This window comes from Podarcis muralis, chromosome 3 (genome assembly GCF_964188315.1).
Source record: "Podarcis muralis chromosome 3, rPodMur119.hap1.1, whole genome shotgun sequence".
In the NCBI taxonomy this organism is placed as follows: domain Eukaryota; kingdom Metazoa; phylum Chordata; class Lepidosauria; order Squamata; family Lacertidae; genus Podarcis; species Podarcis muralis.
The window spans coordinates 14,217,025-14,240,911 of record NC_135657.1 but is presented as its reverse complement, the minus strand read 5'-3'; the positions used below and the strand labels follow the sequence as shown (position 1 = coordinate 14,240,911).

General features: G+C 42.6%; 1 protein-coding gene across 26 annotated transcripts in view; it reads right to left on the bottom strand.

Moving 5' to 3' along the window:
• NRXN1 (neurexin 1) overlaps positions 1-23,887 on the bottom strand; it is a 985,083-nt gene that overhangs the window by 620,975 nt on the left and 340,221 nt on the right. For 12 of the 26 annotated variants that reach the window (XM_077925450.1, XM_077925448.1, XM_077925461.1 and 9 more), the window contains 3 exons: positions 16,822-17,123; positions 13,141-13,185; positions 11,921-12,082 (listed from right to left, as the gene is read on the bottom strand). In XM_077925450.1, coding sequence (XP_077781576.1) covers positions 11,921-12,082; positions 13,141-13,185; positions 16,822-17,123 — 509 coding nt within the window. The remainder of the gene's footprint in view (positions 1-11,920; positions 12,083-13,140; positions 13,186-16,821; positions 17,124-23,887) is intronic. The other 14 variants (XM_077925454.1, XM_077925458.1, XM_077925466.1 and 11 more) reach the window with 2 other exon arrangements.

Below are 23,887 nucleotides of genomic sequence, written 5' to 3'. Positions count from 1 at the left end.
TGCGATTTTTACAAACTGTTTTTCCCCTTTTGTTATAACCATTTAATTTCTGACTTATAGTGTTTTTTTCCTGTCTGTAGATCCACCCAAGGAGCCCCACAGTAGCTTAAGCAAGAGTCAATGACAGGTGGAGTCAACTAAGGGCTTGTCCCACTTTTTCCAAGCAAGTGTGGACCGTGCTCGGAAAGCAGAGAGGAAAGGTAAGCCCTCATTCAGTTTTTTTGTCCCTGTCCCTGTCCCTGCTGAGTCCTACAAGGGCAACATTGAGAGTGAAAAGGAGGAAGCTGACAGGCCATGTCACGCCATTCCCCACCCGGCGCAAGAGGAAGTGTGACTCCTGTAGAAAATGGGAGATGTTCAGTTCAGTTTGTATTTTAATGTGAACCTACCTAATATATAGAGGGATGTGGGTGGCGCTGTGGGTTAAACCACAGAGACTAGGGCTTGCCGATCAGAAGATCGGCGGTTTAAATCCCCATGACGGGGTGAGCTCCCGTTGCTCGGTCCCTGCTCCTGCCCACCTAGCAGTTCGAAAGCATGAAGTGCAAGTAGATAAATAGGTACCACTGTGGCAGGAAGGTAAACAGCATTTCCGTACGCTGCTTTGGTTCTCCAGAAGCGGCTAAGTCATGCTGGCCACATGACCCAGAAACTGTACACCGGCTCCCTCGGCCAGTAAAGCGAGATGAGCGCCGCAACCCCAGAGTCGGCCACGACTGGACCTAATGCTCAGGGGTCCCTTTACCTTTACCTTTACCTAACATGTACCTAACAGTACCCTACCAAAATACTGCTATCTTCCAAAATCCACACTCTTCCAAGTTTTGTTATGCAGTGCCCCAAACAACAGCAACAAAATAGTAAGCAACATTGTATCTACTAGGGTTGAGTGCAAATCACACATCTGTTTGGTTATGCTCCACCTCGATCACTGAGATCCTCTGATGGGGCAATACTGAGGTTCAGTTCACCATCACTAGGCACCAAGCCTTTGCTGTGATAAGCCTGCCCTGTGGAACTCTCTGCCTATAGGGGTTTAGTGGAAGCCACAACTCCCTTCATTCCGATCTCCACTGTCAGACTTCTTTCTTTTTAACCCGATCAGTATTATTATTATTTTATTTTATTTTATTTTATTTTATTTTATTTTATTTATTTATCATCATCATTATAAATGACTTTAATTACCTTTATATGGATATCTTTGTTGGTTTTGGTTTTATATGCCACATTCTCCCTTTTTGTTTTATTTCCCAATGAGAGTGTGACTTGCAAATGTGTAAATAAGTAAGTGCACATTTTTGTGAAAACAACTTACAGAAAACGCACTGCATTAGGAAAAACAGATTGCAAAAATGTGTCCATTAGGCAAAAAATATTGGGGGAAATGAGCCTATTAGGACAAATGTGCAATAAAATGCTGATGAATTTTCGTGGTGCAGAATTGTGGCAAACTGAAGTTAAGATCGTAAAAATGATGATAGTTATAATAATTAGTAGTAGAAACACCAGCATTCCGGGCCTGTTTACTGGTTCTGTGCTCTGATTCTACAATCCAAATAAACTGATGCAACTTAGGCATCCTTCCCCTTAAACAGACGTCCTCACTTCCTGGATAAGGAACCACTGATATAAATCTAATCCTTGGAATGTGAATCGGATTGTTGGCCCAGTGGCACAAACACAGATGGACATCCTGGTCCATCACATTCTGGCACAGATAAGGATGCTTGCGCTGATAGAACATTTTTCTGCGTTATTTTTACTTATTTATGAATTTATGTACAGTCGTCGCCCCCCATATACACGTACGCAGGGAAGCAGGGGTACACATACCCCTAAACATTTTGTGAATCTAAGTTTGGCCTCATTGAGGGCCAGTATTTCAATATGAGTAGGATAATACGAGTACCCCTAAACATTATATATATATATATATATATATATATATATATATATATATATATGAGAAAAAAGCACTGGTTTCAATTAATGTGAATTAGGCAGATTTGCACAATGAGGCATTCTGCTTACACACTGCCCAAATTAAAAATGCTAAACATTTTTTTAATAGTGAAATTTAAACTGTTGCAACCTGCCCTGACACCTTCTAGTGAAGGTTAGCTAATGAATTTAATAATAATATGAATAGCAATAATGACACAAATGCTGCTCTGTGCTGTTGATGTTTTAAACGGTGATTTATCCAGTTTGGACGCAACTACAATGAATGTCCGATGCACTGACGCCTTTCCCCTCCCTCCACCACTCAAATCTGAAGCAATGCCCCTAGAAAAGAAACTCAACAGTGCTACTTCTCAGTGGCGTAGCGTGGGGGTGCAGGGGGGGCCGGCCGCACCGGGCGCAACATCTGGGGTTAGGGCAAATCCACAGGTTAGGGGGCGCAAATCCATGGGTTAGGGGGCGCAAATTACTTGCCTTGCCCCGGGTGCTGACAACCCACGCTACGCCACTGCTACTTCTACATACAAATTGTTGAACTGTTGTCAAATATCCAGAATTAGCTGGAGGGGGCACTATCCTCCTTGGTTTGCCTTAGCTATCTCCCAGACCTTTCCTAAACATTGGAGAATCATAAAGTCAGAACCTGAATAGAACACATAGTGATGAATCCAACTGCCCACCAAAGGAGGGACATTTTCTCTCCCAGCCCCTGCTGCCTGCCCCCTGCCCTAACTCAGCCTGTGAAAGGAAGAAAAATAAGTAGTGGGCACCATAATAATAATAATAATAATAATAATAATAATAATAATAATAATAATAATTTATTATTTATACCCCGCCCATCTGGCTGAGTCTCCCCAGCCACTCTGAGCGGCTCCCAATCAAGTGTTAAAAACAGTACAGCGTTAAATATTAAAAACTTCCCTGAACAGGGCTGCCTTCAGATGTCTTTTAAAGCTAGGATAACTGCTTATTTCCTTCACATCTGAAGGGAGGGTGTTCCACAGGGTGGGCGCCACTACCGAGAAGGCCCTCTGCCTGGTTCCCTGTAACCTCACTTCTCGCAATGAGGGAACCGCTAGAAGGCCCTCAGCGCTGGACCTCAGTGCCCGGGCTGAACGATGGGGATGGAGATGCTCCTTCAGGTATACTGGACCGAGGCCGTTTAGGGCTTTAAAGGTCAGCACCAGCACTTTGAATTGTGCTCGGAAACGTACTGGGAGCCAATGCAGATCTCTCAGAACCGGTGTTATGTGGTCCCGGCGGCCACTCCCAGTCACCAGTCTAGCTGCCGCATTCTGGATTAATTGCAGTTTCCGGGTCACCTTCAAAGGTAGCCCCACGTAGAGCGCGTTGCCAGTAGTCCATTACCAAAATAGCTCTAAATAGTTTTTTTTAAAATGAGTTAAGCTGTCCGTGGAAGGAGAAGTCAACCCCTCCACCATTCTCTGGTGCATTAGGAGTTAATAAGTTAGTAGTGGTAATATTTCTTGTGCCAACCAGTGCTGAAGACTTTTGTTATTAGATGGGAAGCGGCTCCTGATTTCTAATATAATTTTTTCGGCCTTTTATTTCTCAGTTGGATGAGTGGGTGGGGCAAAGACATGACAGCCATGACAGCATTGCCGAATTCTAGTATATTGATAAGGCTATATTTAGGCTTCAGGGAAGTGGTTGTGGAGAACCAGAAGGGAACGGGGCAGCAGCAAAACTAAGCTGCTCATATCTAATGCGGGAACACATCGCTGAGGTTTTTCGAATGTTGACTGGAACATTCAACAACTCTGTGTTTGTGTGTGCTGCTGAGGAATCATATAGTCCCAGCAGCTAACAGGACAGGAAAGACTGCAGGTAGATTCACAGAGCAACACTGATCTTTCTCAAGAGGTTGCCCTGACTGATGCAAGAGAGTAGCAGCTGTGGGACCATAGGATTCTGCAGAACAGACCAGGAGGACTGTGGCCTATGGCAGAGGTTTTCTGCTTTTTGGGATCCACAGCTCCCTTGACCAACTACATTATTTCTGCAGCACTCCTGTGGGGCTCAGGAACCCAGTTATGTCACCCCTTGCCTGCAGAGCTGGCAGCCCCTCACCCTTTTTCAAACACCCTCCCTTCTGGAGTGTTCCCTCAGTCCCCTCTCTTCTCCTCTCTCCTTGCGAGTGCTCTGGGCAGCCACAACTTCCGCCCCTGGTCTCAGAGCTGCTCCCCTGCCCCAAATAGATGTGCCCCCTGCCACCACAGCACCCCTGATCATCATTCAAGGCACCCAAGGGTGCCACAGCACTCTGGTTGAAAACCACTGGCCTATGGTATGAGTGCCCCAGATGAAACCAATTCCCTCTTCTGATCAGCAACTCTATGAGTACAGGGAGCAAGTAGCCAGGACTCACTTTCCAGAGCTCTTGATTCAAGACATTTAACACCTGACACACTCTTAGGAAAACAATCTGAACAACAGTGAACAAGGTCCAAGCAGTTTTGAGCAATGATATTTATCATGGGGGAGGGTGGCTGGGATCACCACACAAGCCTGCTGCACCCCTATACAGTCATACCTCAAGTTAAATGTGCTTCAGTTTGAGTGTTTTCAGGTTATGCTCCGCGGCGACCCGGTTACTTACGGGTTTCGCCACTCGTGCGTGCGCAGACGCTCAAAATGACATCATGCGCATGCACGGAAGCGGCAAATCACGACCTGCGCACGTGCAGATGTGCAGTCGTAGGTTGCATTCTACTCAGGATGCGAACGGGGCTCTGAAACGGATCCTGTTTGCATCCAGAGGTACCACTGTAGTGGATTTTTTTTCAAAATAGCTCCATTATTATTCTCTAGATCTTCATGGGGAGGGCTCCCGATTCGTGCAGAGATCTCTGCACTGAGTGGAAAGTTTGTTTGACCTTTGGATGAGTCACTACAAGCAATGTTAGGTGGAAGCAGCTCTCCCGTCTATAACTCCCACAGCACTAAATCTTTAATCACCACACATCACAGAGCGGACCCAGCTAGGCAAAAAATGAATAATGCATCCCTGACTTTCTCAGATGCAAACACAGCAGACAAGTGGTGATCTTTAAAAATTTAAATTTCTAGTGATTGGAAATGAGAGCTCAAGTTGTGAAATAAAGTTGCTAAGTTCCAGAGTGGTGTTTTCCCCACTCTGGGTTCTCCCTCCGTCCTCCTCCCCACACATGAATCACACAAACTCTCTTATGTGGCTTTTAAAAGAAGCCATGGATGATTATCTGTCATTCCAGATGTGGTGCTACTGGAAAATTGTCTCATTGGTCATTTCCCTCACCCCCCAAGATTTGACCCTTGTTAACAAGGACATGGATATCAATTGAAATTATGTATTTTCATTTGGAAAGGTGGAAGGGAGAAAAACAAGGCTGATCCAAGTGTTTGGAAGAGTTCAAAAGAATCAGCAGAAGAGAACAGTGTTACAGAAGACAAAACTGTCACGATTTCTCAGATGAAAGCAAGCCAAACTCAGCATTCATTTAAAGCAAGAATTGGGGTGCAGGGATAGAAATAACCGTAGACTACAAGATTACATTTAGAAGATAAATAATTCTTTACGCCACAGTGGAAAAACATCTGATAGAAATCAGTAAAGAAGGATAATCTTTCTACGGAATTTTAATGACATTCTATTGAGTTCTAGCTCCCAGAGAGAGAATTTTTGATGCTGTTATAGGATTGAGGGGTAGCTTAGATGGCATCTTTGGGGCTGCCTCCAAGCCTGTGATTTTTTTAAAAAAATCTGTTAGATGTGATTCTGTATGAAAGGAGTCTGTCAAGGCAGTCAAACTAGTCTTTTTGTCAAGTTAATGGTTCCAGCCATGTGTGTTAAGTGTTTCTTTGTAGGACTAAAGAGTATGGGTGACTAAGGGTCTAGGAAGGGGGGTTAAAAGGGAGCAAGTTTCTACCCCTCCCCTGAAGGGAGGTGATGCTACCAGTGAGTGTAAGAGTAGACCTGAGTCCAGTCTTGTCATTACTTGCTCTTTGTGCTGAATGCAAAACTAACATACTTAGGCAGCTCAATACCTAAGGGTGAGGGGCAACATTTGCTGAAGTGTTAATGCTGTGACCCTTTCCACCTTATGCTCACCCTGTGTGTGTGTGTGTGTGTGTGTGTGTGAATTATAATAATATATTATAAGGGTGTCAAAGTCTCCTGTGACCTTCATTTCAAGGAAAGCAAAACCGATATATGTGTGCTGACCCTCCCCACTCCCCAAAATTTCCCACCACTCAGAGACTGAAATGTGCATAACGATATGGTATTGTAGATGGCATAAGAATCTAGATGAAAACAACAACATTATTATTGCCCTCCATTCCTTTTTATCACTGTAGGAGTTACAGAGGAGGAGTGTGATGACAGTTGTCGTTAGTTAGGTTCAGGATAAATATTTGTGAAAGGAAATCTTTCATCCCTATGGAAGGGAATGAAGAAGGTGAAACTAAATTCAGTAGGACTTCGGTTCTACAGGTTTCATCTCGCCAAAAGCCATTTTTATGATAATATCGAAGAAAAGCTTACAGGGGAAACTGAATGCTGTTTAGCTTCTGCAGCCTCTCGCTCCGTTTTTCACCCATGACTGCAGAGGTGCCTCAGTGAAAAACTGATCCAAAACTTAAGGAATCCTCTGCACATCCTTACATCATGCTATCTAATAGCCTATCTAATGCTGTAAGGACCAGAAGGAATCAATCCTAACTGTGGTATGGGAATACAAAGCAACGAGTTCCCTACCACATTTGCAGGCCTGTGGCACAGACCAGAAGCAGACTGATTTGTCCATCTCTGCTTATTTTGTACATTCTATCTTGTTGGCTTGTGGGACTCACAATCGAGACTGGAGCCCCTAAGATGGATGCATGGTGTCTTGTAAGCCTCCTTCTAGCAATTCCTGCAGCCAAGCTGCTGCCAAATGCATTGGTCTGCTTTCCTTTGGACCACATCACCACCTCTTGCTTGGACAGCCCAGGACCTTCATACACAATGCCCAGGCTTGCACTCTGGAGAGGTTACTTGGGTGCTGCCAAGGCAGGAAAAGGAACGTGGGAGGCAGCAGTTAGTGGTCTTTGCAGCCACAGTGAGTGCTGTGATTCTCTAGTTGTATGACCTCACCCCTGAGGCACACTCCATTGTCTTTCAAGACAGATGGATGCCAACTTCTTGATGCATGCTGCTTTCTTGGCAATGCAACAGAAGGGCTACTCAAGGGAACCTGTAGTCAAGATCTGACCAATCTCTTTAACATAACAAGCTGCAGCCTAGTTCCACACAACCTGTGAGCTATCAAGCCAAACACAAGGCAGCCTCAAATGCAGCAGCCCATCAGAGGCTTGACAAAACCTACAATTTTTATGCTTCCCTTAAGGGACTGAAAAAAAAACCCAAATGACTTTTCAATCACTTGGAAGAGCCTTGATACATGACTAGTGGGCTGAGCATCATAATTTCAGCATGTGTGTTATAGCTCAATCATCCTGCCTGAAATCTTATTGCCATCTATAATTTAAATCATGGATCCCAATTGAATTGAATTAAATACAGATTCAAAACCCACTAAAAATCTAAAGCGATTTGGAGGTTAAGCTTAGAGATCTATTAGTATAAATCCAAATAAGCAGACTATGAATCAGATGGTAAGCCTTTTTAATATATGTTGGTTTTCAGAACACTTAAGGTTCTGAATTAATGGAATCTTTGTTTTGAAAAGCCACTTTTGCTACTTATTTAATTTTTCATTCTAATCTGCAGAGCTCTTTGCATTGTTTATTGTATTCACTCTCACATAAACCTTGTGAGGTGAGCCACTATCATTGCCATTTTACTGATGTAAAACTGAGGTTTAGGGCAGGCATCCCCAAACTTGGCCCTCCAGATGTTTTGGGACTACAATTTCCATCATCCCTGACCACTGGTCCTGTTAGCTAGGGATGATGGGAATTGTAGTCCCAAAACATCTGGAAGGCAGAGTTTGGGGATGCCTGGTTTAGGGGGGAAACTGCAAAAATGAGTAACTGAGAACCTAGATCTAGCTTCAAGCCTAGCACTCTCTGGGTTGAATTTAGCAAAGTCACCCACTTCATGCAAGGACTTCTATTTCCACAATGGAACGGCCCCTCCCTCTGCCTTCTATAGGGGTTTCCACCGCCCTCTAGAGCATATTTGGAGGGCTATGAGGGTATGCAGGGAGAGAAGGGGATGCTCAATTGTGCATGCGAAAGTCATTGCACAAACGGGTTGACTTTGTTGATTACAACCCAATCCATTCACCCAATCTTATGTTTAATTTACTCAATTTATCCCTCTTTCTCTGTTTCATAGGGCAATGAAATTTTATGCACAACTCCCTTTTTTTTTTATTTACATGCTCCTCATCCAATTAAAAAAACACACATTTCATTTAATTTAAGATGTCTTTAAACATTTGGCAATGTTTTTCACAAGATTCCCCCTCCCCATCAACTTTTGCTCAGAGACCACATTTCCCCAAATTATTTGTCAACAATGTGTTTGTATCCTTGATTGTCCACAAAACCATTAACAGGAATGCCAAACTTTCCCATAGGGCTGACTGCCTCCCAGCCCGCCCCATATGGAATATGGGGGGGAAATGATTTCCTTCCCTGGCAATAAAGTTTCACATGCATTTTGCTAAGGACAAAAATATATATTTTGAGATGCAACAGACGCTGTCAGATGCAATGAGTTTCTGCAGACACAACAACACCTCTTTATTTCTTGTTAAGGCTCCATATTATTATTAAACAGAATGGGAATATGCCTGCAAGTTATCCTTGTGATTGAAAATCCACTGTGGGAAGGATGAATAAACATAACTAGGTTTGATAGGGACGAGGAGGGAAATTTCTAAATTGGACCTAAATCAGCCCATATGTATTCCCTTGCTGAATCAGAGAAAAGGTCCTTCTAGTACAGCTGTTTTTCTTTGGTGGTGGTGCTGAACCTAATATCTCTGAGCACTCCCCTCTTGATTGTCTCCAATTTCTGATATTCAGGTGGGTTTAACCTTAAAAAAATAATAATGATCCAAGCCACATGATATCCTGTAGCACTGTTCTAAATGCTGATTCAAGCATTGCAGGGGCCATATTTTCCAAGTCCAATTGCTTACTCTCAACATTTGTGACCTGATGGCTAAATAAAGAGACACAGCAGTTGCTGGGTTGAACTAGGGTCACTCTATTTAAGAATAAAACCCATTTTTAAAGCCTGCAGAGGGAAAACACTATTGATCCAGGAATAAACCTGAGCCAGAACAAACTGCAGCCCTAGGGTGACCAAAACCCCTGGCCAGACTGAGGCAGAACTAAGAGCTGAATGGGCCTTTCCAAATGTACATTTTCAGAAGAGTTAGCAATGTGCAAAGCAGGTTCAGGGCTCTGAGCTGGTTGCTAAAGAACAGGAGATCACTGCAACTGAGGTGACTTGTGTTCTTTCCTTCATAGGAGGTTTTTAAGCAACTGAGGTGACTTGTGTTCTTTCCTTCATAGGAGGTTTTTAAGCAGAGACTGGATGACCATCTGCCATGGATGCTTTAGTTGAGATTCCTTCATCGCAGGGGGTTGTCCTAGATGACCCTCGAGGTTCCTTCCAGCTCTACAATTTCAAGTTTCTATGACTTCTGCTGAGGAGCCTCCTGTTTCCCACAGTCCAAAGGTGGAGGGCACCCACCACACATGGAATGGAGAAGGAGTGCCTTTCTTCAGGTCAGATGCTTGGTTATTTAAGAATCTCAGGCTCTCCAAAAGGGGCTGAAGCCTAGAAGCAGGGGGTTGGAATAGATGACCATTTGGGTCCCCCCCAAATCTATACATTTCAATTTTACGAAGTAGACAGCATCTTAAAAAGCAGAGACATCACCTTGCCAACAAAGGTCCGTATAGTTAAAGCTATGGTTTTCCCAGTAGTGATGTATGGAAGTGAGAGCTGGACCATAAAGAAGGCTAATCACCGAAGAATTGATGCTTTTGAATTATGGTGCTGGAAGAGACTCTTGAGAGTCCCATGGACTGCAAGAAGATCAGACCGATCCATTCGGAAGGAAATCAGCCCTGAGTGCTCACTGGAAGGACAGATGTGAAGCTGAGGCTCCAATACTTTGGCCACCTCATGAGAAGAGAAGATTCCCTGGAAAAGACCCTGATGTTGGGAAAGATTGAGGGCACAAGGAGAAGGGACGACAGAGGACGAGATGGTTGGACAGTGTTCTCGAAGCTACCAGCATGAGTTTGACCAAACTGCGGGAGGCAGTGGAAGACAGAAGTGTCTGGCATGCTCTGGTCCATGGGCTCACAAAGAGTCGGACATGACTAAACGACTAAACAACAACAACAGTCTGGAGGCAGAGGTTTGAAACACCTCTTAGTGTGCTCTCAACCTATAGCTAGTTGTTCACTTGGAACTATCCATGGTCCTGAACCTGACCTGCCTTGCTGATTTCTCCATAGGCTCCAGCACTAGGCCAGCACTCAGTAGTAGGAATGATCCCTCTGAGCTGATCCAACACAGATCCAGAGATCTGATGTATACATGAATATTTTTGCATTTACTTCGATGGTAGGGGCAGTTCCCTATGTACATGGCTTGTGAGCATGGAACTATGTGTTGGTGGTTAGGAGGAAAACCTGACAGCGGGAAAGCTCTGTATATCCATTCGAGCTCTTGCACTTTTACAGAATCACTGGAATGGGATCGTTTAGCAAACTTTATATATCGCTTAATTGTAGTAAAACCTTTAAGTGACTTACAATAGATATTTAAATGATCAACGAGAGCAGTGGAAAACCATTGGAAAAAATTAAAAATAGCTAAAATTATTGGTAAAAGATATTAAAAGACACCATCCCCTGTATGTCTGGATAGGGTAGCCTAATAAAAAATGTTTTAAGCAAGCACCGCAAAGAGTACAGGGAAGGCACTGCCTGGCATCAATAGGCAAGGAGTTCTAAAGTGTAGGTTCTGTCACACTAAAATATCAATGATAATTATGTGCTACCTGTAACAGTGTCAATTCCAGAGATTAAAGAAGCTGACTGAGCACATATGGGGGATGGGCAATTCCACGTGTAAACTAGTCCCAAGCCATTAAGAGGTAGGATGGAACTCCGGGTATTCTAAGTTAAGAATTTCAATCCACCCAGTCCTAGAATCCATCTAAAACAAAATCAAGTGGCAAATCTACATTGTGAATGTAGCATTATTAAAATATAGCACTGTAGCAATCAAAAAGTTGACCTAAACATCATTTTTTTTCCTGAATGGCTACTCACTGAATACCTTGAGGCCTCCTGCCTGCATTCTCAAAAGGTGTAGCTCAGACGCAGGCTGACCACCTCAAGGAGAATGAAGCCTTGGGGCCATTGCACAATAAGAACGCCCTTCATTCCACACGTACACTTTTGCAAGACGGAAATCCCACAGAGATCCCAAAGAAGAGTAGATACGCAAGACAACAGCAATGACAAATCCTCATGTTGCATTCTTATAGTAGAGGTAGTAAAGAATATATCATTTAGAGCAGGCATCCCCAACCTGTGCCCCTCCAGATGTTTTGGCCTATAACTCCCATGATCCCTAGCTAACAGGACCAGTGGTTAGGGATGATGGGAATTGTAGTCCAAAACATCTGGAGGGCTGAAGGTTGGGGATGGCTGGTTTAGAGGCATTTTCAAGATGAAGCACATTCAGTCGTACAGTAAATCAGTCTTGATTTATCTATTTTTTTAAAAAGGTGGAATTTGTATTAGGGAGGTGGGCTCACATAACCATCTTTGCAATGGGGACTCGGGTGTCAGATTAAAGAAACAGTTACACACACACAAACACACACACAAGTAAGTTGAGATTATGAGGCCCCGGCCTTTGCCAATCGCGTGATGGAATGTCATTTATGGCAGTGACGTTATTTACCTCTTTGAGACAGCCCATGAAGTTGTTACTGACTGGTGACCCAGGCAAGTCTGCTGTGCTAGGACTGCCTCCAACATAGAAAAAGTCATCGGAGCCCAACATGGTGTAGTCTTCTTGTGTGTAGCCCGTCGTGGTCAGAATTCCATCCACTGATATTGTCACCTAGATAACAAAGCACAGGGAAAGGACACGCTATACTCAGACCTACATACTGCTGTCCTTGGGATATGCCTGGTTTTTTATTGTTGTTTTTTATATTTTTATTTGTTTTTATTATTGTTATTATTATTTTTTTGAGACCTAAGGCGGAGCCCATTTTCATGTCTGTTTGAGGTTTAGTCTTGGATTCTATCCCTAGGTGCTCTAACTAGTTAAAAGAGTTGTCTTATTATTGAGCTAGTGTCAGCAAGTCCCTATTCGCAACTCAAAAAGGTTGATTAGCAGACACAAAAATGGTGTTAGTAGAATGCTTCCCTAGGTTAGTTTAGCTGGTGTTACATATTAGTAAGTTCAGTAAAGTCTGTCATCGACTAATAAAAAGAACGTGCACCTTGAAAAAACAGAAAACAAAAGAAAAAGAGGCACAAGCAATATCGCCAGCAGCACCATCACTGTTTGCACCATATATACAGCAGCGACTTGTCCATGCAAGAGCCTAGAGTCCATGCCAAAGCAAGAGGGAGGGAAGAAGAGGGGTGAGGGGAACCCAGCAAAGAACGACCAAGTGGCAGCAGCACACTCTGATGTGCGCATGCAGGAAAGCGAGTATCAGAGAAGGAGAAGAAAGGAAGAGAAAGGAATGGAGAGAACCAAACGGCTTTGTTGATGAAGTAACAGTATGTAGATGTGTCACTTCCGTCATTCTCGTCCGTGCCCGCATGCCATGCATTATGAATGGTTAGAGTGCCAGCTAGGCTGGCGGCACGCTAGGCCAGCTTAATCCCTTGTTAGTTAACCACAGCTTTTGATGCAAAATGTTAAGGATGCCCCTCTACGTGTGAGTTCAAAAAAAGAGAGAGAGAGAGGAGAGAGAAAGAATTGGACAGGAACAGATAAAGTAAAAGAAAATAGGAGGTCAACAACAGATGAAGAGGAGGTTAAAAAAGTAAGCAGAAGAGTACCAACCGCAGTTCCTCTTTTGTTAATGATGTCTACAGTTAAAAGAAAGAAAGGAAACACACGGCAAACCCAAAATAAGAAACAATTAGAATGATATCTACCGAACAATGTAGTTTGTTTACCATAGCGTGTCCAATGCCTGAGTGCTTTGTGGAGAAGGGGGGAGAAAGGAAATTAAAAACTTGTGAACAGAATAACGATCGTTTGCTTAAAAAATATGATGGTCACTACCAATGTTAGTACATTATTTTGGTTCAGGTAACGGTTAGTAGAATGAAACATTCCATGAATGACATGTTAGTTATTAAGCATGTTAGTAACACAGAAAAAAGGGCAAAATAATTTTACAAGGAAAAATAAAAAAGCAGACTAACAGATACGCCTCCACAGAGGTAACAGCAGTTGTCTTTTCCTGCAAATATATTTATATATAGAGATCGATATTGATATATATACTGTAGAACTTATTTCAGCTCTCCACTGGACAGAAACAGACATAATGACCACATTCCTTTTGTCGTCTTCCAACTGAGTGTTTCTGACAGACATTCAAAATGACTCTCAGGGGGGTGGAACGCCTAAAGCTCATCAGCTGACCACTGCTTCTCCTGACCCCCAATTCCCCCCCAAGCGAATCAGCAGGAATCCCCTAGTACTCATTTTTTTTTTGACTCAGCACACAAGGACTTCTTTTCAACTCCAAAACTTCTTTCGGTCATATTGATGGACTTTAGGATCACAGTTTACTGCAATGAAACAAAGCAAATATCCTGACACATAACAATGAGTAGAATGGATTTCTGCAGCTAGCTCTCTGGTCATGCACCTGCCGGAACATGTCTAACTGGTCCTTCTAGCTCCCACCCCATGTTGGTTGCTTTTTATATGTTGGTTTCTTTTAACAGTTTTGGATGAGCAAAGGCAAATCTAGAAAGTGGGCCATTTGCTGACTAATTTGATGTCCATTTCCATCAAAATTAGCAGTGGTGTGCGCCCTTCCTATGCCAGATTTTGTGGCACAAACAAAACCAATCTGGCGATATATTGTTATGCATTGGCCCTGGTCCATTTATCACCTTAAACCACAGTTTAAAATAAATTGTGGTGTTGCATGCTGCTCAAAAGTATCAGATTTGGTCTGCCACTCCTGCTGAGGAGGAAATGCTTCCAGTTTATTTTTCTTCAAATAAGACATGAATAGTAAGCCAGGAACCTTGGATTCCATCTGTGGCTTTTTCAGAGAGAAACAAACCATGACTGCTAGTTCTTATGCAATGCAGGACCAGCCCAATACATTTTGGCACCTGAGGCAAATCACAAAACAGCACTCCCCTCCACGCTAGGGAAAAAGGGGTGAGTGAAGATCTATAACATGAACAAGGAGGGCAATAAAGATCTACATTGGATCCACTGTCCCTGTGGAGCCTGCCTTCTAAGGCTGTTACCTCACCTTGCCACATGAAAGGACCGGCCCTGATGTAATGTGAATCCTGTGTCTCTGCTTGGTTTCCTCTCCAGAGTAACAACAGCAGGAGCAGGAGAGGATTGAAAGCTTGGAATACCAAGCAGCAGACCATTTGCATTAAACCACAGCTTATTTTTTAACCACGGTTGAATGGGACGTGTGAACCAGGTCATTGTTATGATTATAGTTGTGCAATATGTGAATGACTTTATCATTCTTAAGCTCATAGCACTTCAATCAAACCAGGGGTGAGGAAGCCTGAACGAGTTGTGGTTCCTCCTACCATATTTCCGGTTTAATGTCTGAAAATGGTTTTGGATAAGTCATATACTGTTTCTGAAGCTGGAGCATGTACATCTCAAGCCTACATCTTTTTATAGTGAAAGAGAAATAAAGGGAACTACTCATTGTACTTCCTTTCCCACTGTTTCACCGTCATGTTAAAAGCCACTCTAGTTAAGATCCCTTGTATATTGCCCTGTGACATCACTGCTGCCTCCTTCATGATAATTTTAATCCTGGTTAGGGCACTTATGAAAACTTATGGCCACATGATCCTTCTGACAGCCTATTTAGCATATCACACAAGCATTGTCCAATCACTATGTGAGCAAAGGCCTTTACATAGGTCTATGAACATTATGGAAGTGGTAGTGACCATACTGCATGAGGTGCATATAAAGGGAAGTCTAATTAAGCCTTAAAAGGCAGTGATTTGCCTACAGGCACCCAAAAAGCTTCATGACAAAAATGGAGATACCAATATCTGTAACCAAACCCTGTAGCATAGTTACTGTAGTATACTAACATCCAAAAGGATTATCAAATGGATACCAGGCATGTTTATATTCCAATCTCAGCCCTATAGATTCACTGGATGCCCTTTTAGCAACCCACTATATTTAATCTGAAAATTTCCTTCAATAAAATAAGACAAAACACCCAGCCAGCTGCTTTGAAAGTGTATAAAGTAACGACGGGGTTGCCAAGAATTTCTGAGTCGTAACTCAAGCTGAAGTTGTCTGGAAAGCAAGTCAGATATAATGTTTTAGAACAAATGCTTTAAGGTGCAATCCTGTTGTTAAATGTCCATTGATTTCAGTGGATTTTTTTTATTCATTTATGTATTTAAAAGCATTTATAAACTGCTTAATGTTTTAGAAATCTTTTAAGTGGTGTACAATAACTTATTGCGTACCAATAACTTATGTGTACAGCTGCAATCTTAGGGCATAAAGCGTTGATATACATTTTAAAATGCTGTTTATATGTAATTATCTTCTGTGTGTGACATATGCAGCATTTCTTGTGCATAAACCCATCAATATTGCACTACCACCACACTCAGTAGGATATCACTACCTCCACATTCCCATCAAACAGTCACACTTTGTAGCTGCAAATTTAGTTCCACCACCAAAATGAGTGTGAAATTCATGTGGTTGGAGAAATCCCGTATAAAGGCCAATGCTTCTGCACCCGTGAACAACTGGTGCATCACAATAAATGAGAATATAATAAATAGCATGACAGAAGAAGCTCCCAAAGATGAGTGAGGATTATCTGGATAATGTAAGAAGTCTATAGAACTCATGAGCAGTTTGCAAGCTAGGTTCCTGGGAAGAGAACTATAGCTAGATATGTGCCATAGGCCTCCCACCAAATGTAATGCCTGGTGTGCAATAAAACATGTATATCCTGGAGAACATTCCTATTGATTAGCTGGAAACAACCATATTTTCATCATTAACACACAGCTGTGCACGTGAGGTGATTAGTGTTAGATATTTGGATCTATTAGGTATTATGAATTGTCTATTATTTGTCTTATTATGCATTATAATTTATTTCCCACATGAACATTTCAGCTATGGTTTTATTGAATTAATTCGTGGACCACAACAATTTTATCATAAGGAGTTATGTTTTGTCAACAGAAAGATATGTTGCCTGGTTAATTACAAATATGAAACAGTTCCCTTAAAAAGAGAGAGAGAGAGACTGAATTGGTCTCCCATAGCAATAATATTTCACCCTTTTATCATCTCCTTTAAATGCATATGTGTATTTAATACACATATATTTACACACATGCACAATTCTACAATTGTTGAAACAACCCTGGCCTGCAATGTCTTTCTAGGTGTGCCTGTGCTCATGTGTGGTTTAATTGACCCATCTCTTGGTAACACGTTGAAATCTACATTTCAGAGGTCAGCTAAACACTCAATGGCATGTTGTACTAACTGCAAGATCACCAAACACTTAGCTGTGGCAAAAGCAAAGTCAGTTATTGCTGTATCCATTCTACTGTTACCTGACGCAGATTTCTGGTTACTTTGACATCATGCCAGGCATTGTCATTAAATTTCCCATTCACAGGTTCCACTAGCGCTTCAAAGGCCCCTGAGCCCAAATTAATAACCAAGGAGACCGCTCCGTTTTTCAGGGCAAGGTTGACATAATCGGCCGATTTTCCAGTGTGAAGCATCAGTCCATTCCTCTGAAGGGTTTTAAAGGACAGAGTTATTTCGTCACTGCTGCTCTGGATAGGATTCTGGGACAAGTCGTAGCAGAAATACTCTGACCCTTTGAATGTCGCGATGTATTCTTCTTTTCCTAAATAAATAGAGAGAAAGACAGGGGGAAGGAGAGAGAGACAGAGAGGGGAGGGGGAAAATAACTGTGAATCAGTGGATCTAAAATAAATACAATTCACACACAAAAAAAACATACTTTGCTTTCCTAACATCAGCAACAGGAAATTATTTTTACAAAGAAACATAATTTCCCTTTGCAAGAAATACAAAAGTTGTATTTTTACTCATGGCTTTATGTGCTATTATTTTGGCAGAAAATTGTTGCATGGTGGACTCCAGCCCCAATGTATCAATGAGGACTAGTGTGTTATTCCTCTCCATTGCCAAAGCTTCTGAGAGCTGCTAGCCTGCATCAAACCATGATAGTGGCCCACAGTATTCTCTCAAACGCAGCACATTTTTACTTTGAAAAAAATTGCCAATTTGAATTTCCATATTTCATATTTTGATGTGGGTTATTTTTGAACTGAAAATTTTGGGTGTGACATTTTATTATGTCATATTTCTGGTCATTTCGACATGTTGGCATCTCTTGGTCATATTTTATTTTGGCTGGGTCTAACGGGGGGCGGGGAATAATAAACTGGAGGTCTGCCATCAAATATTGTCAAATTTTAACAGTCATTGCATGTCAACTAACAGGTATTATTACCCAGTCCAAAACACAATTGCATAGTAACTGTCACTAAAAAATATAACTGTGTACATGAACCACTCCCAGGTAAAACAACAGCAACGGTTGGACAAATCAGTGCTTTCATTTTATTGATGGTGGGGTCTTTGTATCAGTGTAAATTGGACCCCACGGAAGACAGCTTTAAGCCTGAGCCTCAGTATTTTCAGAAGCTCCTTCACGGCAGCACAAACGTTTACCATCTGCTAGAGGATTAGGGCAGCTGTAGCATGTAACATTGAGAGGGATTTCAGCTGACATCCATACCAGATTAAGGGCTCCCTGGACCAGTGTTAAATGTAGTGGAGGGATGCAGCAGATGTGGTGATGTGCAGCCATTGAAAAACAAGGCGTCCTATAAAAGGAGCTCACTCTCTTTTACAATATGCAAAACGGGGTTGCATATCCTCAAAACGCGGAGTCGCTAAGAAGTATCTTAATAATGATTGTTGTTAACGTCTTTGTCAAAGTACCTGGTGGTTTACAATGACAAGCAAAAAACACAGCCTCGTCCACCAAATATTTTACAATCTGAATTAGTTTATAATCTACACAAAAGAGATCTGAAGATGGGTAAAAGTAGAAAGAAGGGACTGGGAAAGTCCAAACTGGATGGGATGTGAAACTAAAGGAAACGATCGTCCTTTCCTTCAATGCTAATAATAATAATAATAATAATAATAATAATAATAATAATAATAATAATAATAAACACCCTTTCCCTTAAAGCTGCTGATAGCCTGGGTGGCTGGGTTAAAAACTGATTGCAAAAGGTGTATCCCTATAACTAAAAGCAGCTGTGGGTGGGCAAGAAATAATTTCAACAGTGGGAGTGTCTTGGAAGGATGGTTAACCTCTCCACACTCAGTGCAAGGGGAACGCCCATTTCTGCATGTGGCTGCTTTTAATATTGGAATGGGATGTTGGGAGGTCTGGCCATGGATTCCCCAGTGTTTTCTAGATCGGCTCTCAATTTGAACATTGGGAGCGGGTCCCAGAGGGACTGATAGGAATGATGAGGCAAGGGAAGGAAACAAGAGAAGACAGGGTGGGATAGAAGAGGCAAGGGTGATATGGGATGAATGTGAGACGCTTTGTTTTGGTTGCAGATGAGGACTGTAGTTGGGTGACATCTGGACTATTGCAACAGTCCTGGTGAACGCACACAAAATCACACTTCTCAATTGATAGCCCGAAACATGTGCAAACTGCCATAGTGTGAAGACTCTGCCAGCTGCCCGCCAAGAAACATAGGAACACGAGAGTCTGCCTTATACTTAGGCAAACCGCTGGTTCATCTAGCTCAATATTGTCCACACCAGGAATGGGGAACCTTAAGCCTAAAAGTCCAAGCCCTTGGGACTCTCCCCAGGACACAGCCCTTCCCATGCCACACCTCTTACTGACCATATTTCCCCACCCCTCTGTGTAATGTTTGGCCATGTTTGCCTGCCTGGGATGTATATTTGAACTGTGATAATGTCTCTTACTTGCCTGGACATGTGCATAGAAACCTCTGGATTTGTGCATGGCTGCAATGTAGCCTACTGCACAAAGGCAAGAGTGACTTCTCTTGCTCCACTCACTTTTTGCCCACCACTGGTATATGGCCCTTGGAAGGTTTTCTATGAGAGAACGTGGCTCTTGGGCTGAAAATTGTTCCCCACCCCTGGTCTACATGGATTGGCAGTGAATCTCTAGACAGGGGACTTCCTCAGTTCTATGTGGAGATGCTGGGGCTTCAACGTAGGATCTTCTGTGAGAAATGTCATTCATTCCCCATGTGAGTGCTCTTCCGGTGACACTGTTTCATTATGTAAAGAACCACCTCCAGAATGACCAGCCCAAAGCTTAAAGTTTAACCATCCGAACCAGATCCAATAGTGCCAAAGACTGCAATTTTTCAGTACAGTGGTACCTCTGGTTAAGAACTTATCTCGTTCTGGAGGTCCGTTCTTAACCTGAGCTACCAGTTTAGCAAATGGGGCCTCCCACCACCACCGCATGATTTCTGTTCTCATTCTGAAGCAAAGTTCTTAACCCGAGGTACTATTTCTGGGTTAGCAGAGTCTGTAACCTGAAGCATCTGTAACCTGAAGCGTCTGTAACCTGAGGTACCACTGTACTTCACTCTCCGTACTTCAAAAATATTGGAGACAATATGAGCTGTACATAAGCAATTGTCAAGAACTTTCATTCTTTGTCAAGCTCTTGAACATCAGAAATGTTTCTAACAACAATTGATTGGTTTCTTATTTCCACCTTTTGCTGCCTCCACAATGTTTCTCTCTCTCTTTAGCCTCGACTTCCAGATTTTTGTTTGTTGCTTAACAGCCCTTTCGTAACAGGCAGTTATGCACGACAACTACTGCCAGTGTTTATGTGTCCCGACCACAATCTGTAATAGCTATACAGGCTAATGTGAAAGACCACAAATCACAGTCTTGGATGCAGATACTGAACCCTGGCAGAAAAGCGGAGAACAATTCCTAGAATACACTCCACAATAAAATTTGCAACATGATGAACTGAGGAAAACAAGAAACTTGGCATCAAGTTGTGTGGAAATGGTTGATCCCAATAAATGATTAAGTGAGAAAACTCATGATATTTTTTAAAGGTATCAAACATCCTCAACCAGTGTATACAGATTCTATAGGAGACAAGATGAATCTGGGGCACATGTGTAGAAATGTCTGTGGTGGGTAGAAGTACAATTGCACCCTCACATATTGTATGAATGCAAAGAGCACATCTTGTAATATAAAAATTATTTCCATTGTGCAATGTATTTTGGAGGCAGTATGCCTCTGAATCTCAGTTGCATGGAAATCTGATTGGCCATTACAAAAGGTAAAGGTAAAGGACCCCTCGATGGTTAAGTCCAGTCAAAGGTCACTATGGGATTGCAGTGCTCATCTCGCTAACAGGCTGAGGGAGGTGGCATTTGTCCACAGACAGATTTCTGGGTCATGTGGCCAACATGACTAAAGTGCTTCTGGCACAACGGAACACCATGGCGGAAAACAGAGTGCACAGAAATGCCGTTGACCTTCCCACCGCAGCGGTACCTATTTATCTATTTGCACTGGTTTGCTTTTGAACTGCTAGGTTGGCAGGAGCTGGGACAGAGCAACAGGAGCTCACCCCGTCACAGGGATTTGAACCGCTGACCTTCTGATTGGCAAGCCCAAGAGGCTCAGTGGGTTAGACTACAGTGCCACCCGCATCTTGCTGCAAAAAGAATATGCTGGATTAGATGAGCCCTTGGTCTAATCAAGCAGGGATTTTCTTATGTTGTGGATGTTCACCAGCTGGCTTTTGCTTTCCCATCCACAATTCCCACCCTGCCTCTAGCTGTCTACTTCGGAATTCAGGAAGTGACATCCGCTCAAGTTGCAGTCCTCTCCCTCATTGCACCAGCCCAATTCCAACTCACCATATTTAAAATGCTAAAGGTTATTTTTGGATATTTAGGCTCAGTCACAGAACAAAGGGTGGTTTTAGTTTTGACTCTGCTGGACAGAGATAAGTATCCAGTCCCTGCCTGTTTCATTCTTGGTAATGATCCCCACCCCCATTTTCACACCCCATGTGCCTGGAATTAGCAAACATTTTAAAATGAAGAAATAGCTACATGCTATGGGACGGGGGTGGTGCTGTGGTGTAAACCACAGAGCCTAGGGCTTGCTGATCGGAAGGTTGGCGGTTCGAATCCGCATGACGGGGTGAGCTCCCGGTGCTCAGTCTCAGCTCCTGCCAACCTAGCAGTTCGAAAGCACATCAGTGCAAATAGATAAATAGGTACCACTCCGGTGGGAAGGTAAATGATGATTCCATGTGCTGCTCTGGTTTCACCAGAAGCGGTTTAGTCATGCTGACCACATGACCTGGAAAAAGTGTCTGCAGACAAATGCTGGCTCCCTCAGCCTGTAAAGTGAGATGAGCGCCGCAACCCCAGAATCATTCATGACTGGACTTAATTGTCAGGGGTCCCGTTCCCTTTACCTTTATGGATGCATAATGCGCATAGCTGTCAACCTTCCCTTTTTTTGTGGAAAATCCCCTTATTCCAGTGCCGTTTCCAGCTGCTTCCTGCTGCCATCCCGGATAGTTAGATATCCCGTAGACTGTCCCCAGAACAGGTGAGGCTGCTGATCCCTTATTTTCAAATCTGAAAGTTGACAGCTATGATAATGTGTAGTTTGGCCCACTCCAGCCAACATAAAATGGGAATTGTAACTGGAATGGGGTGCTCTGTCTGTCAGTCAGGGGCAGAAATAGCCTTAAAGGGGATAGCATGTCTGACACCTTGCAGGCATACACACATCCCAATTCATTGTGTAGTGTCAAATATAGAAAGGGCTACCAATGCACCCTCTCTCTCTCTCTCTCCAATGTGGAATCACCTTGGGGCAATTTTTCAGGTACTCTCCTCACATGACAGAGTATGGCTGCCACAGGTCTAGGGGCCTGTGCAAGAGTGACTCCCATGTAGCTACCAGTTCATGTTTCAATCTGTGAGTAAAGTTGTGCAAGCTATTGTGAAGGGTGTCAGAAAGGATCTAAATGTTGTAAACAAATACAGAGCGGTGGGGAGCTTGGAAACTATTCAAGAAGCTGAACACCTTTTGTGCCTCCTGTCAGGCCCTTCTGTAAAGAACCAAGGTGAATTCTTTTGACCCCCCTCCCCCCCAAGGCAATTTCCTTGAGGAAGGACACAAAAAGCCAAACCAGCAATTCTGCACCCCTTTGCTGCAGGAGAAAAGGCAGCTAGCATTGTCATCGGAAAGATCAAATCAGTATCACCGGTACTGACAAATATCTCTTTAATAGATGTCTCAGTGGAGGTCTATCAGTAAGTCCCAGCAAGGCAATCTCTGGATTCTTATTCTCTGGCCATTAGTTTCTCCTTCAATCAATAACCCAGTGGATTATGCACTCAACAGGATATGTTTCTGGTGCTTCCTAACAGATTTCCATTTACTCTAAGAGCCAGAAACAAGGTTTTCATATACTACCATGCCAAGGTATCTTAGAAATAACAGCCACACATTTCTTTGCCCTTAGCAATGCTCTGTAACAGATGGCTTGTGCAACACATTTGGCTCACCTTGCTTTTTACTCTGGACTCTTTCCCTTTCCCTACTGATGGTTCCATTGACATTAGTCCTGCAATGTGCAGCCTTATCCAAAGAGTGACTTGGGAGCATTGTTAGCACGGTTAGAATCATAGAATTGTCAAGCTGGAAGGAACCCTGAGGTCCACCTAGTCCAACCCCCTGCAATGCAGGAATATGCAGCTGTCCCATACGGGGATCAAACCTGCAACCATGGTGTTATCAGCACCATGCTGTACCCAACTGAGCTATCCAGCCTTGCACCCTGCTTATTTCCTTTCCTTTAGGAGAACAAAAACATAAACTTTGCTTGTAGGGCAGCTAGACACACCGCATAACCAATTGTTGGAGATAGCAAGTCTTCTTATAGTGCTTACTGCTTTTTCAAACCTTATTGTTAGTTGTTGTACGCCAATTTTTATTACTGCATTTTGATTTGATTTTATCTGCTATGCTGCTTTGGTTTTTTTAATTGATACCTTATATAAGCAAGCCTGTAATTGTGATCCATCTTATTAGTAAGTATAAGTGCTTTAAAATTACTTATGTTTTATGTTCAGAATTACATATATGTTCTAAATCATGCTCTGTCCATGTTTCCATGCATAAAATGAATTATGTGTTTTATAGGTGTTAGGTTTTATTTTATTTCTTTTCAAAAAAATCTCATGTGAGTTGTTTTTCATGTCTGCTTTTAATTGGTACTTTTAATAAGACTGTCTACTGCAAATCACATGGAGGTCTTTTGGTCTAGTTAGTGGTATATAAATTTAGGTAAACAAACAAAAAATATGTCCCAAGGTGATGTACAAAATCTAATAAAAACAGCTAGAAAACTGAAATAGCCTTGGGTGATTTATCATGGCTCATTTTGCTTTTAATATGCAAAAGCAGTAAAATGATGCAACATTCATTAATGCATCTTTTGTACACATAAATACTTGTCATGGCCTGGTGAGAGTTATAGGTGTTTGCTGGGGCTTGATGCAT